We start from the raw sequence: 20,748 nt of genomic DNA, 5'->3' as shown, positions 1-20,748 counted from the left end.
GGGAAGAGCTCTTTCCCCGTAAAATATTATCTCAGTAAATAATTTCTCCATGTCAACAGGAACCAAAGATGGATATCCGCAAAATCATTCCGCCCAAGGAGAAACATGCTTTGTGAGTCAACCAGCAGCAGTGAGCAGACTGGCAGTCGAGTGTTTTTCTGTTATGCCATCCTGCATGCCCTAAGCAATAACATTTGCTCTGAAACAGTCTAATTTGTAACCGAAAGATGGGCCTCTCCAGCATAGAGTGAGGTGATTTACTGCATTTTGAATGCAGATATATTCTTATTTGGAGGAGTGAGTGCTTTTGTGGAATGGCCTGTTTTGTGGTAGGAACAGGGGGAGCTGGGCCTGACAAAAACCAAAGTGATCTGACTTAGGGTGACCAGACAGCAAGTGTGAAATATCAGGACGGGGTGGGGGGTAATAGGAGCCTATATAAGAAAAAGACCCCAAAATCGGGACTGTCCCTATAAAATTGGGACATCTGGTCACGCTAACCTGACTCCACACTCACATCTCAGTCTGAACCAGAACATTTTTTTGCAATGGGGGACGGGAGGGGATAACTTGTTCTCAAACGACTTGCCCTTTTCACGATTTCTCAAGTTACAAGCAGGACGAGAAACAGAACGAGAGAGAACGGGGCTGGTTAAATTATCCAGTGTGAGCAATATTCAAAAGGAACTGACCCCCTCTCTCTGTTTGCAAATCATCCATGAACCCGTTGACGGTTTTCAAATGCAAACCTTATTCTTTGTGATTTGTATTCCTGTAGAAGCCCCAGCCAGCGATGTTATTCATTATTTATTTGGTTTTGGGGTGCAGCTGAGCAGCCCAAATCCAGGGCCCCGTTATTCTAGGCGCTATCTAAACACACAGTCAGAGTCCTGAAGAGCCTGCAGGCTAAACAGACGGGATCGAGAAAGCGACCTATAGAAAGGAAATATTATTATCCCTGTTTTACAATGGGGAACCAAGGCCAAGAGAACTTAAAGTCTTGATTCAGCAGAGAACTTTAGCACATGTTTAATCTGATGCACGTGCTTATGTTCTTCTCTGATCTGCAGAGCACATAAAAGATCCGGGGGGACTCTCCATCACTGGTCATTTTTAAATCAAGATGGGCTGTTTCCTAAACGATCTGCTCCAGGGATTATTGTGGGGCAGGTCTCTGGCCTGTGTTATCCAGGAGGTCAGGATCACAGTGGTCCCATCTGGCTTTTGAATCTTTGCTGCTATGTATAAAGCCCGTGGTTAGCTTCGAGCACATGCTTAAATGCCCCTAAAAGGGACAAGTGCTCAGCCCTTTCTTAAAAACAAGTCCCTTTAAACTGCCTCAAGCTGGGCCACCAGTAGTGTGGTGATCAAAACCACTTGTCCCTTCAGAAATTCCTGCCCCCGGTGGCTCCAAGTGAACTGGGCTTAGGTGTGTATTGTGCAGTGCTGCTACAGCCTCTTTCAAGAGGCGTTACTGTACCAGGAGAGACGAATCAGCTGGATGCTGTTCAATTTTGGTGGGCTGCGGTCCTGCTAGTTACAGGGAGACTCCATTGGGTGACCCCAGATTGCCTCTGTTTTGGCCCTTCTCGCTAGGGGTCTGGGATGTTTTTGGTTAGCAGTTTGGGCACCCTGAAGCAAGACTGTCAAATCCATGAAAGCCAACCCTTTTTAGTCCCTCTCCCGACTGTTAAGGCAGGACATCAGTGTTTTACAGTCATGGCCAGCCAGCGTGCAGCCTTGCTTTGCTGTATCATTAAGTTAACTCTCAGCAGTTTTCCCCTCTGCCTGGGAGATTATTTAAGACTGATGGATGTAATGCTGATTTCTTTGTTATTGTTGCGTTTGGTTGCTGAATTCTTCTTGTGCTCTTTCAGAGAATGGAGATTGTTAACTGCACTGACTAAGTCTCCCACAGAAGTTATTTTTAAAAAAATTCCCTACTGAAATGAGAGTTTAAAGGCAGATTTGATGGTCTCGGGGTGACTCACACTAATCCACAATTTAGTACTGACGTATTACAAAATGGGTATCATAAACAGGGGACAAGGCAGGATAGGAATAACAAGGTAAAATACCCAGTTAAGGGTGAGGGAGAGGAGTCTGTTATAAGACCCCAAATAGTTTTTATAATGCAAAACAAAATGAGAGTTTGCCCCTTGGCATTTGGTCCAGCCACTCTGCAATAGGCTGAGCCAGGAGCTGGTCAAAAATGAGGGGCTTTTTTTTTTTTGGGTGCAAAAATGTGGAATTTGTAAATTTTTGACAAATTCCAAGCGGCTCCAGCCAAGACCTTTTATGGGAAGTTTCAATCCCCAGCATGGACCACAAGTGACAGCCGCAACACAAACATGACAATTCTACATAGAATTTTTCCACATCAAAGTGAACGTACCATCCAAGGGCCCAAGTGTGGCATGGCCTCGAACCCCAAGAAACAGGCAGTGTGAGTGATTCAGAATCTGTCTCCCAGGTTCCCACTACTCCCAGGGGGAAGGACCCTGTGCCAGGTCCACACCCGGTGTGGCATGCATCACCCAGGAGGCTGGAAATGCAACTGTAGCTGGTACAATGGGATGGGGGGAGCCAAACTCTGCACACTCTCCACTCACTTCCCACGTCCTCCTCCCCATTGGTCCCACAGAGACTGTTGTTCCTGCTTCCCACAATCCAAGTAGCTCGTGCAAGGGAGTTACCCCCTTACTCGCTTGGGAGGTCACGCAAGGCAGCCCACAATCTGGCCCTCAGGAAGGTGCATGTGGATATGTGTGGGGTGAATTCAGATTGTCCTCAGTTGAGCTAAATGGTGCCATGCCCCACCCTGTGCTCTGTGGAACTGGTACAGTCCAGCCCTCGGGTCTTTTCCGAGGAGGTGAAGCTAGATGGACCATGCAAATAGAACCGTACAGCAGGAAAAGAAAGGAGTGACACGTAACCTCTCCCAAAGTGTAGAAATCACACCACGAGCCCGGGGCAAGAATTGGCCCAAAGCCTGAAGTCTTTCCTCGGGCAAAAGTCCTGCTGGAGCCCAAGGACATGTTGGCTGAATAAGGACTGCTGGGTGTGGGGCCATTTGAAATGCACCCTGTGAATCCCTAGTAACAAATCTACCAAGATATTGTGATGGCTTGAAAGGCTCAAAACCGCGTTTCAGAGCAGTGAGGACAAGAAGGGGAAACAGAATCAGCTGGATATGCTGGTATTTGAACAGGCAGCTACATTTCTCAAGGGCCTTCCACGAACTGCGGTTTTCAGGTCCCTGTTACTTTATGTTTACAGCTATTGCTTCTTCATTGACAACACAAGTCAGCGACTCTGATGGCTGGCTGGATCCCAGCTGTTTGAAATGAGGAACCTTTAGACCAGTGGCTCTCAACCTTTCCAGACTCCTGTACCACTTTCAGGAGCCTGATTTGTCTTGCGAACCCCCAAGTTCCACCTCACTTACAAAACTACTTCCTTAAAAAATCAGACCTAAAAATACAAAGTGTCACAGCACAGTATTACTGAAAAATGGATGACTTTCTCCTTTTTACCACATAATTATAAAATAAATCAATGAATATAAATATTGTACTTACAGTTCAGTGTATAGTACATAAAGCAGTATAAAGTCATTGTATGGCATTTTAGTTTGTACTGACTCCGCTAGTGGTTTTTATGTAGCCTGTTTTAAAACAAGGCAAATATCTAGATGCATTGATGTACCCCCGAAAGACCTCTGCAAACCCCCAGGGGTATGTGTAACCCTGAGTGAGAACTACTGCTTTAGACCATTCCCGACATGCGTCAGTTTCGTGGAGAAGGGGTAAATCAGGAATAATTATATTGACTTAAATGGAATCCTACCTACCTATCTATCAATGAGTTTTCATTGCAGGGAGGAGAATTTGGCCTGTGCACCCTTCGTAAATGCTGACTCCGTGGGTGCTCTGGGGCTGGAGCCCCCCAGGGAAAAAATGGTGGGAGCTGAGCACTCACCAGCAGCCCCCCATCAGCGCCTTCCCCTCCCCCCAGAGTGTCCTGCCTGCCAGCAGGCCCCACCAATCAACACCTCTCCCTCCCTTCCCATTCCTCCAGCCTGCCACAATCAGCTGTTTCGTGGTGTGCAGGAGGCTGGGGGGGAGAGGGGAGGAGCGAGGATGCAGGACGCTTGGGGGAGGGAGCGGACCAGGGTGGGAAGAGGTGAGGCAGGGGTGAAAACAGGTGGGATGGGGGAGGGGAAGAGGTGTGGCCTTGAGGCAAGGGGTGGAGTGGGGTGGGGTCTGGGACAGACCCGAGGGTCGAGCACCCCCTGGCACAATGGATAGTCAGCTCTGGTGGCACCCTGTATGTTCTTTTACTCATTAATAAAGCACATTTCCTTCCCTAGACACAATAGCGTATTTCTAATTTAAATCTCCTCTCCTGCCTTTCTTCTGAAACCCTCAAAGTAGTCCAGTTCCTGAGATCCTTGTGGATAGGCCATCTGAAGTCACGGTGATAGCAAAGCTGCTGGTGACGCCGGTGACATTGTGTTTTAAATTGTTACAGCTAAGAATGCAATAAACCAAGCTTAGTTTGCAGGTCTGAGCCTCTAAGTCAGCTACAGACAATTAAATTTGGTAGAGGACCTTGGATGACACTTTGAATGATAGAACCACATTTTATTAAGAGGAAACTGATTAGGCAGCAAACAGGGGTGCAATTACCATTTATACGATATATGTCCTGCTAAAACCAGTTATAACCCAACAAAGCCACAACATGGCACTTGTCCTTGCTAACTTCAATTTTCACATCTGACTGACTCCAGTTTGTATTTTTAAGCTTTGCTCACATTAACAAACTCAAATTCTCATACTGCTCTATACTAGGCCAAAGCCTAATTTCTATGTATTTCTTAACCTAGAGCATTTTAAAGGCTACACGTTCCTCTCACCTTTGTTGTAGAGCGATCCATCGAAGTAATAGCTCCCAGTGTAGAAACCCGTAGCTAACTCGATGAGATGACGTGCCCACGTGTTGCCCGCTCCAGGAAAGCTTGCCAGAGCTATAAACTGTTTCGACCGAGCTGGTAAAAACCTTCTATCCATACAACGATTGTCTAGAAAGAGAATAAATGGAAGATGTGTCAAGGTTCAATACATAAAATTCCACCACTGAGATAAGAGCAAGAGAGATTTTCAGATCTCAGCGGACATACTAACGGAGATGTGGAAATGCTCATTCAGTGAACCTTATTCATAACGGCCACCCGGGGGAGTCTCTTTTGTTGCCTCAGGAGCTGAAGCAGCATCTGGCTTGTTTTTTTGGCTAAAGCACCAGGTACTATCCAAACTCTCCTCCACTGTGGCCGTCTCAAGGTTTATTGCCATTTTCTGGTTCTATGGTGGGTGTATCAAGAAACACTCCTGCTACTATGCTGCATCCTCCTCAGCCACGTGTTCGTGAATGATGCATCCCAAACTAAGCACTTTTCCATCAGTTCCTGTGTCCACTGGGGCCTTTTCAGTGACACAGTGACTGTCTTGCCAGTTTCTGGTTCCACTTTGGCAGCAGGGCATATGAACTGCATAGCTCCGGCAGTGAGGACAAGAAGGGGAAACAGGAGGAAAATTAGCTGTATATGCTGGTATTTGAAGAGGTGACTACATTACTCAAGGGCCTTCCATTAACTGTGGTTTTCAGGTTCCTGTTACTTTATGTTTTACAGCTATTGCTTCTTCATTGACAACACAAGTCTGCAGCTGTGATGGCTGGCTGGATCCCAGCTGTGCTGCTCTGAAAGGAGGAACCTTCAGACCATCCCTGACATGCATTGCGGTGGCTGGAATGGGGGGAGGGTGATGGGAAGACTTGCAGGGATTGAAGAACCATCTCCGGCCGATCCTGCAGGGACCATCACTTGGATGGGTTTCACTGTACAAACATGAAAGGAAATGATCATTTCCCAAAGGATCCCCCACAGAGTTCAAAGCCTTCATCTAAAGCAAGAGTGGCCAACAGGGAGACACACAGATCCATCCCCAAAAGGCAGTCAGTCAGGACACACATGCTGAGTGGCACAAGAATCTCTATGGCCAAGCCAAGCACGCTTTGACGCTCCCATTTGTTTGTCAAAGCTTTTTCTTCTGCTACCTGGCTCCGCCATCATACAGAGACCCCTTCTGAAGGCAGATGGATTACAGCAGAGGACACCATGTGTGCCAATAACAGTGCGTATGTACTAGAGGCAGACCTGGGCTGCAGTTCAAACTTTGGCCCCAGTGGCCCTGGGATGTTTAGATCAGGGACTTGGGTTTAGCTCATTATAGCGATGGGGGATCTGAGGTGAATGTTTTGGGTACGGAGCTGGACCATCCATTTCAAAGGGGGTTTTTCTTCTAGGACATGTGTGTGGGATAGTCTGAGTGTAATGGTGGATGAATATCTAATGTGTAGGTGCTGTGGGTGTGTGCATACAATGTGTGTGTGCATTCAGGCTTGAGTGTATACCTTGATGGGTTTGTGCGTGCAGTTGCCCGGCGCTGGCCTATACCTGGAATAATCATTCCCATTATGGCTGTTCTCTACGGCCTAGTGACTTGGCCCGTGGATTGAAAATCACATCAGGTCCCAAGGCCATTCCCTTCTGGTATATCATTACACAGCTTGGAAGAGAGGCTGGCTGGGCTCCACGAGTAAACATTGTTAGAGATGGGATAAATCCTCACCACCTTTCATCCTTATCTGCAGAATGAGTCCCAGTTAACCTTCCACAGACGTTGCCCCTCAGTATCCCCTGGCTTAGTGGGAGTTGGGTTTTATTAGCGGGCTGGCCCTGGAGAAAGCGTTAACAGACTATTCCAAGGAACAGAAAGTCGCCCCTAGGATTTCCCTGCTGTTTGGAAGCACGCTGGCTCTCCTGTTTTTTTCCACTTCTGTCTTTCTTCATCCTAATTGATAAAGATGCATAACAATGTATCACTGGCTCTACTACAGAGAAAACGAGTCCACTCTGTGTGGCTTGCTGTAGTCTTCTGGAGTAGACAGACGCAGTACACAATTAGATGGCTGCCTTAGGGAAAAGCCTCACTCACTGTAGAAACACTGAAAAGTGCCAGCCGCTAAGATATTCTAACTGGGTACAACTGCTCTACTTCAAAATTCTGCTGCTTTCGAGGAGCAGCTGGCCAGCTCAGACAGGTGACAGAATCACAAAATGCTCAGGAACTGAACACTGTAGATGTGGGCGGGAGGCTCTCCCATCCTGATACTGACCAGACTTAATGCTGCTTTGCATCGAGATCACTATGCAAGGCAGAACAGGTTTAAGTTAGATCCTCTGTGTTATTTGTTTTCTGATGGTGACGTTATTGACCTTGCATAGAATTTGGCAGTTCAACCTGCAGGCATTTTGGAGGTAATGTGTTCTAAGAGTTCCTTCCCCTGGTTGCTTCTCTCAGAGATGAGTTATTGCTATTGTTCCTATCTCATGCCCTCCTCCGCTCACCAGAGTCGCCAAATAAAATAAAAGGAACAACATTATCCGGGCCAAACGTTTCCTCCAATGACTAGATCATGAAAAGCAACGCTGAGGAGCTGCAACGTTTGCCTACAGCTGGATAGAGGAGTGGCTTTTAAGTGACAATAATAGATTCTCTGCTCCCACCTGCTAGGCTTTCAGCTGCTGAAGTGGGCGCAATATTTTATCTTCCCAGCACTGATCCCCTGTGCTGAATGCAGCTTATCACCTGCCAGAGCTGGGGATGCCAACCCAATGCTGCATATCCAGGACTGGTGTCAATCTTATGTAGACTAACATAGATATATGTATATTGTCTAAGCTGCATAAGTATAAATGCATCCTGCTCTTTTATGATGATTAATGCAAAAGCATTTTTCAAATGACCACAGAGAAGAGGAGAACTGGAGGAAAACTGTACAATAAATCCCTGAGCATACTTGTTTGACTTTTGAAGCCAATTTTCCTGGGCTGGTTGGCATCTCTTTTCTATTCACATCCCATGAACCTACCAGTGAACAGGAATTGCAAGAATGTTTGTCAAAAGAGCAAAGGCTAAAGAGAATTTTACAGATTATTGGACAGTAGGACGGGGAGCACGTGACTTACCTGCCTCCCAGGGAGCTCTGAAGTTTAATGGACAATTAATGTTTGCAGAGTGCACTGAGCTCCTTAGATATCTCCATGCTAAATGTTATTAACAGGAGACATTCTACCCTTTGTATTTTCTCGCAAAAGCTAAAACTGCTTGAGAAAGTCCCTCCAGGAGCTTTTGTACAGAACAAAAGTAACCATGTTATAGCAAAAAAATGTGGATTACAGATGTCCTTGAAGTCTTTGCTTACTTTGGGCCCTAATGAAATTGATAAAAAAAAAAAAAAGACTCTCCTTGAATGCATACCAGAAATTTCATTTTTATTTACTTTACTTTGTTGGAACAATCTTGACGGAACTGACCTTGAATGCGGGCCAGGAGAAGTCACCTCTGATGAAAAGCCCTTGAGTTTTCTGTTTAGGATTCCTTCTTCTACTTTCCTGGACTGGCTTTTCCTTTTCTCCTTCCTTGACCCACAATCTTTTATCCTGTCTTGTAACTGTATGGATCTAATCTCAGCCTTGCCACTATGAAAAGCTAACAGAGCTCAGGAGACAAAGGCACATCTCCTGCTCACTCACCAGAAGGCAAGCATATTCTTGCTGCTGAGCAATTTCATGTATGTATCTACTTTGCATTGCAATGGGGCAAGCTGGCAAAGTCAAAATGGTCTATGGAGGTTTGAGTATATTTCTTTCTATGACAGTAATTCTCCAAGCACTTTTCTGTAACATTTCTCAAACACTGATGTCTTCAAACATGATACCGCTGGGCTTTCCTCCTTCATTTAGGCCACATTTTCACAGGGTATTAATTTTTTGAACTCGTACAGGGATTTCAAAGCGCTTGACAAGCATGGGTCAATTAATAAAACCTCATCACCTCCCTATGAGGAATGTTAGTGGCATTTTATGGATGGGGAAACCGAAGCACAAAGCGATTAAGTGACATGCACAGCAAGTCAATGGCAGGGCCAGGAGCTGCACCCAGAAATGCTAATAGTCAGCCTCTGCTCTGATAACAAGACACAGGCTTCCACCTAGGTGCAAGAAAAAAGCAGCTAGTCCTACAGATCTGAATGAAGCCGAACCCTAAATCCTTTTTGATTAGCTAGTGAGAGAACTGAAAAGCACTGTCACGTGCGGGGCCTACAGAAGGGATTGATATGCATGATCCCATGTGATGAAAATCATAACTGCCCGAACAAGAAGAAAATGCTACAGCGAATGTAAATGAACAGCCTCATTGGGACACTGGGTGCTTCTTTGGAAAGGAGAATGGATTTGTCACATTTTGCTTTCAAGAAATCTTCACAGCCTCCTGTACGCTTCCCCCAGGGCAGCGCTGGACAGCAGGTGCATTGGGATGTCTGGAGGGCTCTGTGACAGAAGATCAGAGACCCATTATTAACCAGATTGGTTATTCTGGCCTGTAACTTATTGACAGTGACAAGGGGGAAAAAAAAGAAAGAAAAGTCTGCGGAAGGCAGATGGCAAACTGTTATTTCCTGTGTCTGATCTGAGCAGTAATTAAAGTCGCATGTTCAAAGGAGGATTTATTTTCTGGGAAATTGAAATAAATGGTAATTTTTAATGAACTCCGAATAGATATTTGGAAACCTGTGTTATTTTATCCAGGGTAACAGAATGCTCAGAGCTCCATGTATTCTATGGCCAGTTTGGACACGGGTGGTAAAGCTGAAATCTGCAGCAGAGATATGTGACCATCTGATCAGTTCATGTGTCCTTCCTCCCATCCCTTACTCCAACACCCAGGTAAGAAAGAAAGGAAAAGCTACACAGGAAATACAGCTGGGGCAGAGGAACCAGCTGTCAGTGTAATGTTCCGGGTAACTCCACTCTGTGACCCAGATTAGGACCATTAAACAACGGAAGTAGATTCTGCTCCCATAAAATTCCTCCAACAGCCCCAGCAGAGGCTAGCACCGGGCACTTGGGGGCCGTTAGTCTAGTTCTATAGAGCTCCCTGCCAGGCTGAATGTAGATTCACAAAGTCCTGGGGTCTCAGTAAAGGTGGCCACCATCAGGTGACCTTCCCGTCCTGGGTGGTCTTCAGACTGAGATAGCTGGAGAACCATTGTCCCAGGCAGCGCTCCAAGCAGGCACCTCTGATTTAATGGTGCTTGTTGTCCTTTGCTGGGGAGCCGGGCTCACATCAAAGCCCTATAATCAAAATGTTCCCCTGGCTGACTTTGAAGGGAAATGAACATGCTCAGTATATGGCAGAGGATTCCCATCAGTGCATGGGCCCCTTGTAACAAAGGCTGCTGTGAACATGCATTGTACTGCATGTCCAATCAGCCCAACCCTCGGTAGAGGGTGCGCCGATGAATGGGAGATGGGCAATGGTGGGCCACCAAGGATCAGCATTCAGCTAGACAGCGGGGAGTCAAAAACTACTGAGCAAAAGTCTTTGTGAGTCAGAGAGGGAATGGCCCTATTCTCAGTGGAGGGGGTCGACAGGGGCGGCTCTAGGCACCAGCAAAGCAAGCACCTGCTTGGGGCAGCCCTTTTGCAGGGGCGGCAGGGATCCAGCATGGGAGCTGCACCAACAGAGGGCTCTGGGAGCTGTAGTTCCTTGGTTAGCTCCCTGCCTGTAGAGCCAGCCCTGGAGCACGGAAAGAACTACATTTCCCAGAATAACCTTGGCCACTACCAACTGGAAAGGAAGGAGGGGATCCTCATGCTGCAGCGTGCTGTGAGTGGAGAGTTGCACTGTGGATGGTCGGGAGACCATATTTTAACATTCAAAAAGCAGGCCACTCCGCAGGGAGGGAGGGTAGCCCCACCCTGCCACCATCCACTCCCTCCAACTGCCCCCCACAGAAACCCCAATCCATCCAACTCCCCCCCCCGCTCCCTGTCCGCTGATCACCCCCTCCTGGGACCCCACCCCCTGTCTAAGCCTCCCTTCTCCTTGTCCCCAACAGCCCCCTCCTGAGACCCCCCCAACTTCCCCCCCTACCTGTCCCCTGACAAACCTCTGGGACTCCCATGCCTATCCAACCGCTGCCTGTCCCCTGACTGCCCCCCCAACCCCCTGACCCATCTAACCCCCCCTTCTCCCTGCCCCTGACTGCCCCCCCGAACCTCCGCCCCCATCAACGCCCTCTGCTCCCTGTCCCTTGACTGCCCCCCCGGAACCTCCTACCTCTTCTCCAACCCCCAGCCCCTTTACCGTGCCACTCAGACCAGCGTGTCTGGCTCCGTGCAGCGCCAGACACACTGCCGCATACATGCTGCCGTGCTCACCCGTGGAGCCCACAGCCCCCACCCCCCCACACACACACCCTGCACCTGCCTTCCAGATTCAAACACCTCACAACTCAGGAGTGCTTAAGCTCAGTTTGGGCAGCTGTTACTTCATTTCTCCCCAATCAAATATACTGATCCACTGTAACTTGCTGTAGAAAAAGTAGAATAAAATTGAGCAAGAAATGCTTCCCAGTGGTTATTAGGACTGGGATTGCTATTTTCAGCAGCCATTGCCTTTTGTTTGTTTGTTTGTTTGTTTGTTTGTTTGTTTGTTTGTTTGTTTGTTTAAAAGGAAGACAGTGATATTGCATTGGCAAATTCCCCATAGAAAGAAAAAGTGAAACAAAAGAATAATAAAGGCACCTCAACTTTTCCTCATTTATGGAGGACAGTCTTATAATATGCATCCAGATATCCTTCAATCACACAAGCTGAAAATTGTTCCTCTTTACTGCAGCTCTGTAACCATATGGGAACCAATCCTGTCTGTATTTTGTGCACATCCAAAATTCCTGCTGAATGACCCGCCCTGGGAGCGAGTTACTAGTGACCCAGGGCTGCGGCAGAAGGAGGGTGCAGGAGGGGGCAGGGCTGAGGTGGCACGGGGATGGGGGGAGGGCACTGGTGGGGGAGAAAGGAGGAAGCCCAGTGCTGGGGCGGCGGGGGGGTGGGGGAAGAGCCCAGGGCTGGGGCAGCAGGGAGGTGCAGGGGGCAGCCAGGGCTGGGATGGGGGGCAGCCAACATTTTTTTTGCTTGGGGCGGCAAAAAACCTAGAGCCAGCCCTGGGGGTCGAGCCCAGATAGTGTGTCGCCAGTCAGCCACCTGGCTCTGCTAGAAAGCTGTTAAAGGGGGAGTATCTGAGCAGCTGAGTGCAGCATGCACCAGTTCTCCAGTCCCTCTGGCACCCCAGGCAAGTAGCAATAACTATCCAGCATTAGCTGAACTCCAGCTGAGCAGCTGCATTCCAGGGCTCCCAGAGTCATTGTTCTTGCTGAAAGGGGAGAGTTAGAAACCTCTCGTGCTGCCTCCTCAGCAGACACACAGTCAGAGCAAAGAGCCTGGCACGACGCTCTCTACCTTGCACTTGTGTCTGGTACACGATGAAGTACTCAGCGGTCCCGCAGCTCTCGAACTCCTCGCCGTCGCACTTCTGGGCGCACAGCTGCTCGTCCTCGCGCTCATGGAGGGTGAAGAGCGTGATGGGGAAGCCGCAGTGGCAGGAGGCCCCCCCCAGGGCTGCCAGCGGGTATTCCTGGGGGGGAGCAAGGGACAGAGTCGCTCAGCCTGAGCAGCCTGCAGCAGGCCAGGAGGCTGGGATGTGCAGCCCGTTGCTGCCTGCCTGTCTGCCAGTGCCTCCCACACCCCCCGGCTTCCTGATCGCCACCAACTCCATTTCTGCTGCCATCAGAGTTCAGGGCAAAGCTCCCATCATCTGCAGGGGCAGAATGGTCAGGCCCTTGCTTATTAACGCTGGTCAGTGATCGAGTACAGCGGCCTGGAAAAGTGGTTCCTTTAGTTCTCCCACATTTAGTGGTTATCAAGAAGTCTGTCTACACTGCAGCTACACTTCAGCCTCCCGGCCTGTGTCGACTCACGGTGTGAGTTTGGGGGGCTCACCTGAGCCACCCGGCTACTTTTAGTGCACTAGCTGGAGTTCTGCTAGCGCAACTCTGTCTAGCCGGGCTGGGTGGCTGCCTGACAGCCCTGGAGGCTGGAGTCTCTCCACAGTCACTTTGGAGAATCAGAATCTGGACGTGGGTTTTGCAGCTGAGCTGCAGCTGTACTTGTCCAGAAGCTACCCCACCCGTCCCAGTAAAACAGGAATAATGGCACTGGTGTTTGGGGGCAGTTCACAAGTCTTTGGGGTGACAGAAGCTTTTCTCTCTCTCTCTCTCTCTCATGACTTCTTTCTGGGTCAGGCGCGGGAAAAGTGCTATGCATTACAAGAGTGACCACTCGTAGCTAAATCCCAGGGGTGGGTTTACTCTCAGGCCCTGATTCTGCCCTGTGATATGCACAGGCATACTGTTCTCTATCTATCCATGGTACTTCGGTGGTCCCCATCAGCGAAGCACCTCACAATCTTTAATGCCTGCTATTGTCCCCATTGTACAGATGGGGAACAGAGGCACAGAGAGACAAGGCCTAGATGCACAAAAGGAGTTAGGCACCCCAGTTTTGGCACCACTGCAATGTACAACCCCGCTCCCCACCCCCATCTGACCCAGTAGGTTTCTAAACTCACTAGGCATTTACATTTCCATGTTAAAAAGTTCTGTAAGTACCTTTGTTGATGCCACTGGGTGGTCCTTAGGACACATCCCTCTCCTTGGCATCTCCCATTGGCCATCCTGGCACACACCCCTCTCCTTGGATCTCCCATTGGCTATGTTGGCACACACACCTCTCCTTGGCATCTCCCATTGGCTATCTTGGCACACACCCCTCTCCACGCAACAAGGGCTAATTCGGTTCAGGGCACACAGTACTTTGTAAATGAAATGTTCTGTGGGCCAGGTTCCATTGTCAGCAGCACTCCCACAAACCAGCAGTAGCTCCCCTGCAGCCATTAGCTCTGCATCCGTGTAACCAGGCCTGGAGTCGAGCCGTGCGAGGGGCGCGGTGTTATTACTCCTTGCGAGCCTGTCACAACGCTGCATTGCTAGCAATGGCAGCTTGGCTTTGACAAAAACCAACCCAACCAGAGTTCTAGCATGTCCAGCACCTCCTCACCCAGCTGTGGCCCTGCATTCCAAACCACAGGGCTGGAAATTGCCAAGCTATTTGCTAGTGCAGGGTGTCATATATCTGGAGCTATGATACTCCTCTTAAAATCATGGCCTGATGCTGCTCCGGTAATTTGTGAGTTTGTCACCCAGAGTAAGGTTACTAAAAGCCCACAGACTGCATCTTCTGTGATCTCATTTGGATTTTAAAGTGCAGAGTTATGAGGGAACATTCAGAGACTGACAGGCAATTTAACACCCAGGGCTGTGGTGATGCTGGATTAATCAAGGGGCTCAGTGCTCAGGATTTTATTTACACCTCCGAGAGCCAAGCTCTCAGGGGAGCAAGAACAAAGCAGGGCTGAGGTGTGGAGCTGCTGTTCTCGTATTTAACAATGTAACAGAGTGCAGGGAACCTAATGGTTTTTAGTGGGACTGTCTGGTCTGTCGAGCGGCTGAGGGAGCATGTTCACTGGGGTAGAGATGGAGACACAGCAAGGGAAAGCTGCTGAGTCTAGATATATTGTTTTCAAATCCCTTTCTTAGCCTCCCATTTGGCAGACATCTGTTTGAGCTACGTCCGTCTATGACACTGAAATGTGACAGCAGGGAGACCTTCAGTGTCAGATGATGCAGGACGGGAGGGCCTCATTAGAGGGCAGCCATTTAAGCATATGTTTGGGCATCCTTAGAGCTCATAGCAGCTGAGTCCCAGGAAGCGCTGCCACCCCCAGACAACCCGTGCACAGCTTCCTGTTTTGGGGGTGGCGATGTAGCCCTATGGAAGCTATAGGGATTGTTTGGTGATGAACTCCCTGCTGCAGACGGTTCGATCTTTAAGTGATTAACAGCTGCACTTATATGGGCCACCAGAAAAATGAACAATCCTGATGCTTCAGGACATAAACTGTGACCACATCTGGGGTCAGGAAGGAAACTGCTTTCCCCCATTACTATGGTATGGAATCTGCAGTTTCCTCTAACACGTTCTACATTTTCCCATGTGGGGGTCAGGTTCTTGGCCACCAGTCTACTGCTGGAGGTGAAGCACTGATCTGTTATTTCTGGTCAGAGATCCACCAGTAAGTTTGCTTGTTTTCTTTCTTTCATTTTTTAAAAATTAACATTCAAATCCAATGGATTAAACCCTGGTAAAACTCTCACGGCACAGGTTAACATTTGTGTGCTCCAGTATAGTAGAAGTCTGGCATGGAAGAGACCCTATGGAGTCATCTATACGGATTAAAGCATTAAGATAGATAGTTGACCTTGTATAATGCTGCTATCTTCCCACCTAGATGTTTCACTGCTCAGCAAGACACTTGATTGGTGTTCAGTCTGGGCCAGAGAGACCCTACCCCAGGGGCCAAGTCTTAGCTGGTGTAAATGGAGGTAGCCCCATTGACACCAAGGGCGCTACACTGAAGGAGAAGTTGATTCCCTCCCCTCCACCCCCTGGAGGAGAGAGTTGGAAGAAGGTTCCAACTTATCCCAAAGATGCAAGTTCAGCCAATTCACCATGCAGGGGCTAGGAACCATGCAATTCAAAAGTCAGAACTGTGTCTGCACAGGTTGGAAAAAGGCCTTGACAATGTGGCAGGGAGCAGCCTAAGCAGAAGCTGTCCTTGCCCATGTTTTCAGAGCATTAAGAGAAAGAAAACAAGTTCTTGTCCAGCCCCACTTCTCCTTCCCTTCCTACTCAGCTGCTGATTGTCCTGAGTGATGGGTTTGTCGTGGGTGATATCAAGGAAATCTCCTTCATGCAGGCTGAGGTGCAACACCAGACAGAACGTCAATTGCCCAGAGAGCAGGCCTCAGCTCACCCTCTGTAGCTCTCTGGGTGAACATCCTCCCTCTGCCATCAAGCCCATTTACTGGAATGAATCAACTGGATTTGAATAAAATCAGAACCAACAAGGGTGAAATCTGGCCCCTGTTACCAGTGTGATCAAACTCATGATGCCTAATGGTTCTTGGGTCATGGGGTGGGGTCCTGGTCACCTAAAGGCTCTTGGGTAGCCTATGTCCAAAAGGTTCGATGCCTAGACAATGGGGTCTCCAGGATTATCGACCCCGGCCTTTGTTGGCAGTGTCAGCAGAAGGACCAAGGACTGAAGAATAAGCTGCATGACTCTTCAGTAATCTCATGAAACAATGGGACCATTCACAGCAAAGCCAGAGTTACAATTTGTTCTCTTGAAAATCCTATGCCCCATCCTCCTTTTTTTGGGTCTCTTTCCCAAGGCTGCATTTTTTATTCAAGAGCCCCTTTCTTTTTGTAGATCTTTCTCTTGCCCATGCACTTTCCCCTCTCCCTTACCACAGTTTCTCTGGCCCCACTCCTCCGTCCCCTCTCCTTCCCACATCAGCCTCCCCCAAGGTCCTCCAGGATCATTGTTTTCTCTGCACTCTTCCCCTTGGGACACACATTCCAAGGTTGGGAATACACACTTTTCCATTCCCCTCTCAAGTCCAGTGAGAAGAAACTTGCCCAACAACCTCAAGAACATGGGTAGGAACTGGCCCCGACCCAGACCCTCAGCTGGTTAAATCAGCCTTGCTGCATTCACTTCAGTGGAGTGATGGCCACCACAGCAGCTAAGAATCTGTCCCACCATTTTAAAAGGTGAAGCAGTTACTTGTTGTTTAGAAACAGTGGCGTCAAATCCTGACACTGCCGGGCCAACTGCATACAAATCTCCCATAAAGTCCATGCATAGGATTTGTACAAGTAAAGCTTCCGCCAGGTTACAGATTAAGCGAAAGGAGAAATGTAGTGATCCTCAGCATGGCCTTCTCCTGGGATTTAGAACCTACTTTTTGTAGGGCAAATATACAAGCTGTAAATTTCTCCTCTTGTAGTTTGGACACAAGCAATTATTACATTAAACTGGATTAAAATGGATTGAGTATGATTTTTAACATGACTATTCTGAAGCAAATGCAGAGCTCTGGAAGGACTCCTAGCTTGATCCTTCCCCACTTGCATCCATGTTACACCAGTTACTCCCTTGGCTCTAGTGGGGTTATTCCTGATTTACATCATTGCAAACTGGAGGCGTGTGCCAGGTCCTTTGCTTAGAGCCCCATTCGCTTCTCCTACTTACCTTTTCAGTGCAGAAGTCCACACACTTGTCCACAGACATGTTCAGCATCACCCCGGTCACAGGCAAAGCTAAGGAGATGTTGTCCGGCCGGTGGAAGCATCCGCGGAATATTGCGCTGCCATCTGGAACAGAGAGAGCTGGTTAGTAAAGGTCCATGTGACATGGAAGACGGAAAGTCTGGTTCACCAGCAACAATGGCTGTAGTGCAAAGAGACATGAGTCGAGACTCTCTGAGAGCCTTTCATGGTCTTCTCCACCAGCTGCCACCATCCCATCATGAAACCTGGGCAATCAATCCACCCAAACTCAATCCTTCTGGCTGCAAATGCTATCCTCAGCGACAAATAATCCGATCTTCCTCCCAACTGAACAAACCCTCCTGACTGATGCAAAGAGTCTCCATTCCAAATCCTCCACCACACAAAGGCATGAGATAGGTTAGAGACCCTTGCCACGCATGCTGGTTCCATGCAGTTCCCTGCCACCTGGGGCTAGTTCCATGAAGAGAGGGCCAGTATGAATGAGTCTGCAACCACCTACATATGTCTAACAAACTAATGAACAGAGTCTGGCTGGTAACAGGGCTGGCTACCATTGACCTTATCAGGATCTGAATCCAGGGTGAAAGGCTCCAATCCCCTGAGCAATCTCTTCTCTTCACTACCACAGATTTATCAAGGACCCTTCCCCTTATTCTCAGGAAACAATCCAACTTTCATGACAATTTTAAGTTAAATAAGCCTCTGGTACAGTAAAGGAGCCAATTCTAACTGAATACCATTAGCTGTACTCTGAGAAAGCACCTAGAACATTATCTAGAAAAAACATTCTTTGCTGCCTTGAATAAAAATACACCAGTTGACATGCAAACGCCTCATGTTTGTAGTGAGAGGTTATCCGGAAAACAAACAGCAGCACAAAGTCAATGAGAATCTATCTCCCCATAGACTTTCTTTGCTGTTTAATTCCTTATCCTCTGTTCTATGCAGCTTGTTTCTTTTTCTCTCGCTCTACAAGGAGAGTATTGAGCAGTGTGATTAAGGATTATTAACAGACACCAGAGGCCCCCCCCTTCAGCTACTGTGTGTTTTTCTCCAGCCAGCCTAGAAAGGGTGTCAATTGGAAAGCCATTCTGGAGGAGGAGGACCTATCTCCCTGGGCTCTGAGCTGTTTGTGTGCACCCACTGGCATACACTTACATGTTAGCCTGGCACTTTGTGTCTAAGCTCCATCATTTCGCGAAGGCAGGGTGAATCTTGGAAAGTCTCTGGCCTGATTTGCTTGAAGCCAGAGACGACCCATGACTGTCAATAATGGGGGCGAGGGGGAGGGGCAGAGTGAGGGCAGCCGGCTTCAGCGGTGGTACTGAGCATGCTTAGTCCATGTGAGCATGCTTAGTACAAGGCAAGCAGCAAATCTAGGGGGGATGACATGACCTGCATGCCCTCCCCCATGCATCACCATGACTTGAAGCCCTGCTCCTCCCGTGGGTACTCAACATACTTGGCTGAGTTCCTTTTTTTTCTCTCCCTTGTCATCTTCCATCACTTGCTGGCCACTTTTAACCCTCTCTCTGGTTCTTTGTTTTTTAATATCTCTATCAGCAAAATGACGCTGTTGGGTTGCTTGGGATTTTGAAAGCCCAAGTGACGTCACCAGTTCTGTAAAGAGGCAAGTAATCTTTACCCCAGAAATTGGATTCAGAGTGATGAGGAATTAGGAAGGCACAATGCAGTTGCATCTCAGTTGCTTGAGATCGGAATATTTTTCCTTAAACATGCCTTTAAAAATGCTCTGGCTCTGGGTTGTGGGCACGGGGCCGGATTAGAGATTGAACAGAAGCAATTGTCTCCTTGGAAAACATGCATCAGGCAACTAACATTGCCATGGACCTCTCTCCTCCTGTTTCTAGCTTTCTGGGTTGAACTCCTGCATGATGACAATCTAACCCAATAAGCGAATCCATTTGTGCTGATCTTTGAAAGAACAACAACTCCTTTAAACTGAGGTGTCAGAAGCAAAGTGCATTTTGTAGTGTCCTGTATGAAAGGTCAGGGTGTTCTGTATGTCTGTATGTTCTGATGCGTTTTTAGAACAAACATCTGCAGTGGTCAGCCCTAAAAAGTCAACATTTGCCCACAGTGACCACAGTGTGGTAGCTTACATATCCCAGTACGAACATGTATGTGGCAGAGAAAATGGCTCTGGTGTCTCAGATATTGTATATTATGAACTTCTACACACAAAAACCAACCAACTAGTTTCAAAGTTGAGCTAGGCAAAATTTTTTTTGACCAAAACTTTCTTCAACAAGAAACAGATTTGGTGCCACTGAACATTTTGGGAATTCATGTCAGTTTTGCTGAATTGTTTCAATCAGAATAAAAAAACTCCTACAAAAATAAGTTCTGGAAATATCATAATATTTTTTAATCTGAAGTAACTTTTTGTTTAGAGATTTCCTCTGTTTAGTTTAATAAATTCAAAAACATCTTCACATGCTCAAATTTGATGCGAAACATTTCATTCAACTGTAAATGAACTTTTCCCCAACTTTTTAATTTGCCAAAAAAAATTTTTTTAAATGCAATTTTGGTTCACCCAAAGTGTTTTTTTCCCGTTTTTGAATTGCCAGTAAACCAAAAAATTATAGGCGCTGAACTTAGCTGTTCTGGGAGTGTGGAAGAGCTCCTGGCTTGAAGTGGTTTCCAGTTTGGTACAATAGCTGTCAGCTCAGCACCCCCACTATACCCATTGGTCCAGCACCCATGCAAAAAATCCATTATTCATACACTTTCACTTACAACTAAAGTGGCTGCTAGTTTAGATTAAGGAAAAACTCAGTGATTGAATAAAAATAAACAAGAGAAACAGAGTAAGCACAGTGTATGTGCCTCTCGGTAATAGGCTGCAGCAACTCTGATAACAAAATGGCTGTTTTGGAAATACAAAGAAGCAGTACACAGAAAACAAACATCCCAGGTACATGGCTGCCTAAGCCACATGACAGCGGGGAAACTGTTGATGAAAACTGACTTTATAATGGAAACTTGCCGTAGGTCTGTATTAACAATGGCTTTGCAGCAAAGAGTATGCTTAGCTTCCCAGAGTATGCTGGCAGCAAAGCTTGGAGTACTCCACTCTCTTCTGGTCTTCTCAGAGCAAGCCAGTGCCATGAACAATTTGTGAGTGTTCATTTGCATTTTTCTAATTTGATTTCTGCTGGCTTTCCTGTGGGACAGCCTGGCAAAACCCCCAAACCATTCCTCCTGGAGGTCTTAGACACATCCAAGTATCACCGTAAATGATCATTCACCTGACGGGATAGATTCTCTCTCTCCCTTTCACATTTAAGTACTTGCTAATGAGCCCCACAAGTCTAGGGGCTTAAAGATGAAGGGAGGCTGAATACAATGAATACGAAATTACAGGCAAGATTCACATAAGCCTTAAAAAGTCAGAAAGAGATCAAAACCCCATTTCTGACTCATTAAAGAAACACTCTGTATTCACAGATGCCTCTGCCTTTCTGTCTCTCTCTTCTTTCCCTCTTCTTTGG

General features: G+C 47.6%; 1 protein-coding gene across 3 annotated transcripts in view; it reads right to left on the bottom strand.

Annotated features, from left to right (window-relative positions):
* WSCD2 (WSC domain containing 2) overlaps positions 1-20,748 on the bottom strand; it is a 148,068-nt gene that overhangs the window by 19,517 nt on the left and 107,803 nt on the right. For all 3 annotated transcript variants that reach the window (XM_050924211.1, XM_050924213.1, XM_050924212.1), the window contains 3 exons: positions 17,190-17,311; positions 12,434-12,608; positions 4,922-5,086 (listed from right to left, as the gene is read on the bottom strand). In XM_050924211.1, the coding sequence (XP_050780168.1) occupies positions 4,922-5,086; positions 12,434-12,608; positions 17,190-17,311 (462 nt within the window). The remainder of the gene's footprint in view (positions 1-4,921; positions 5,087-12,433; positions 12,609-17,189; positions 17,312-20,748) is intronic.

This window comes from Gopherus flavomarginatus, chromosome 15 (genome assembly GCF_025201925.1).
Source record: "Gopherus flavomarginatus isolate rGopFla2 chromosome 15, rGopFla2.mat.asm, whole genome shotgun sequence".
Taxonomy (NCBI): domain Eukaryota; kingdom Metazoa; phylum Chordata; order Testudines; family Testudinidae; genus Gopherus; species Gopherus flavomarginatus.
Note: the sequence above shows the minus strand (reverse complement) of the source record. Positions and strands in the feature narration are given on the sequence as shown.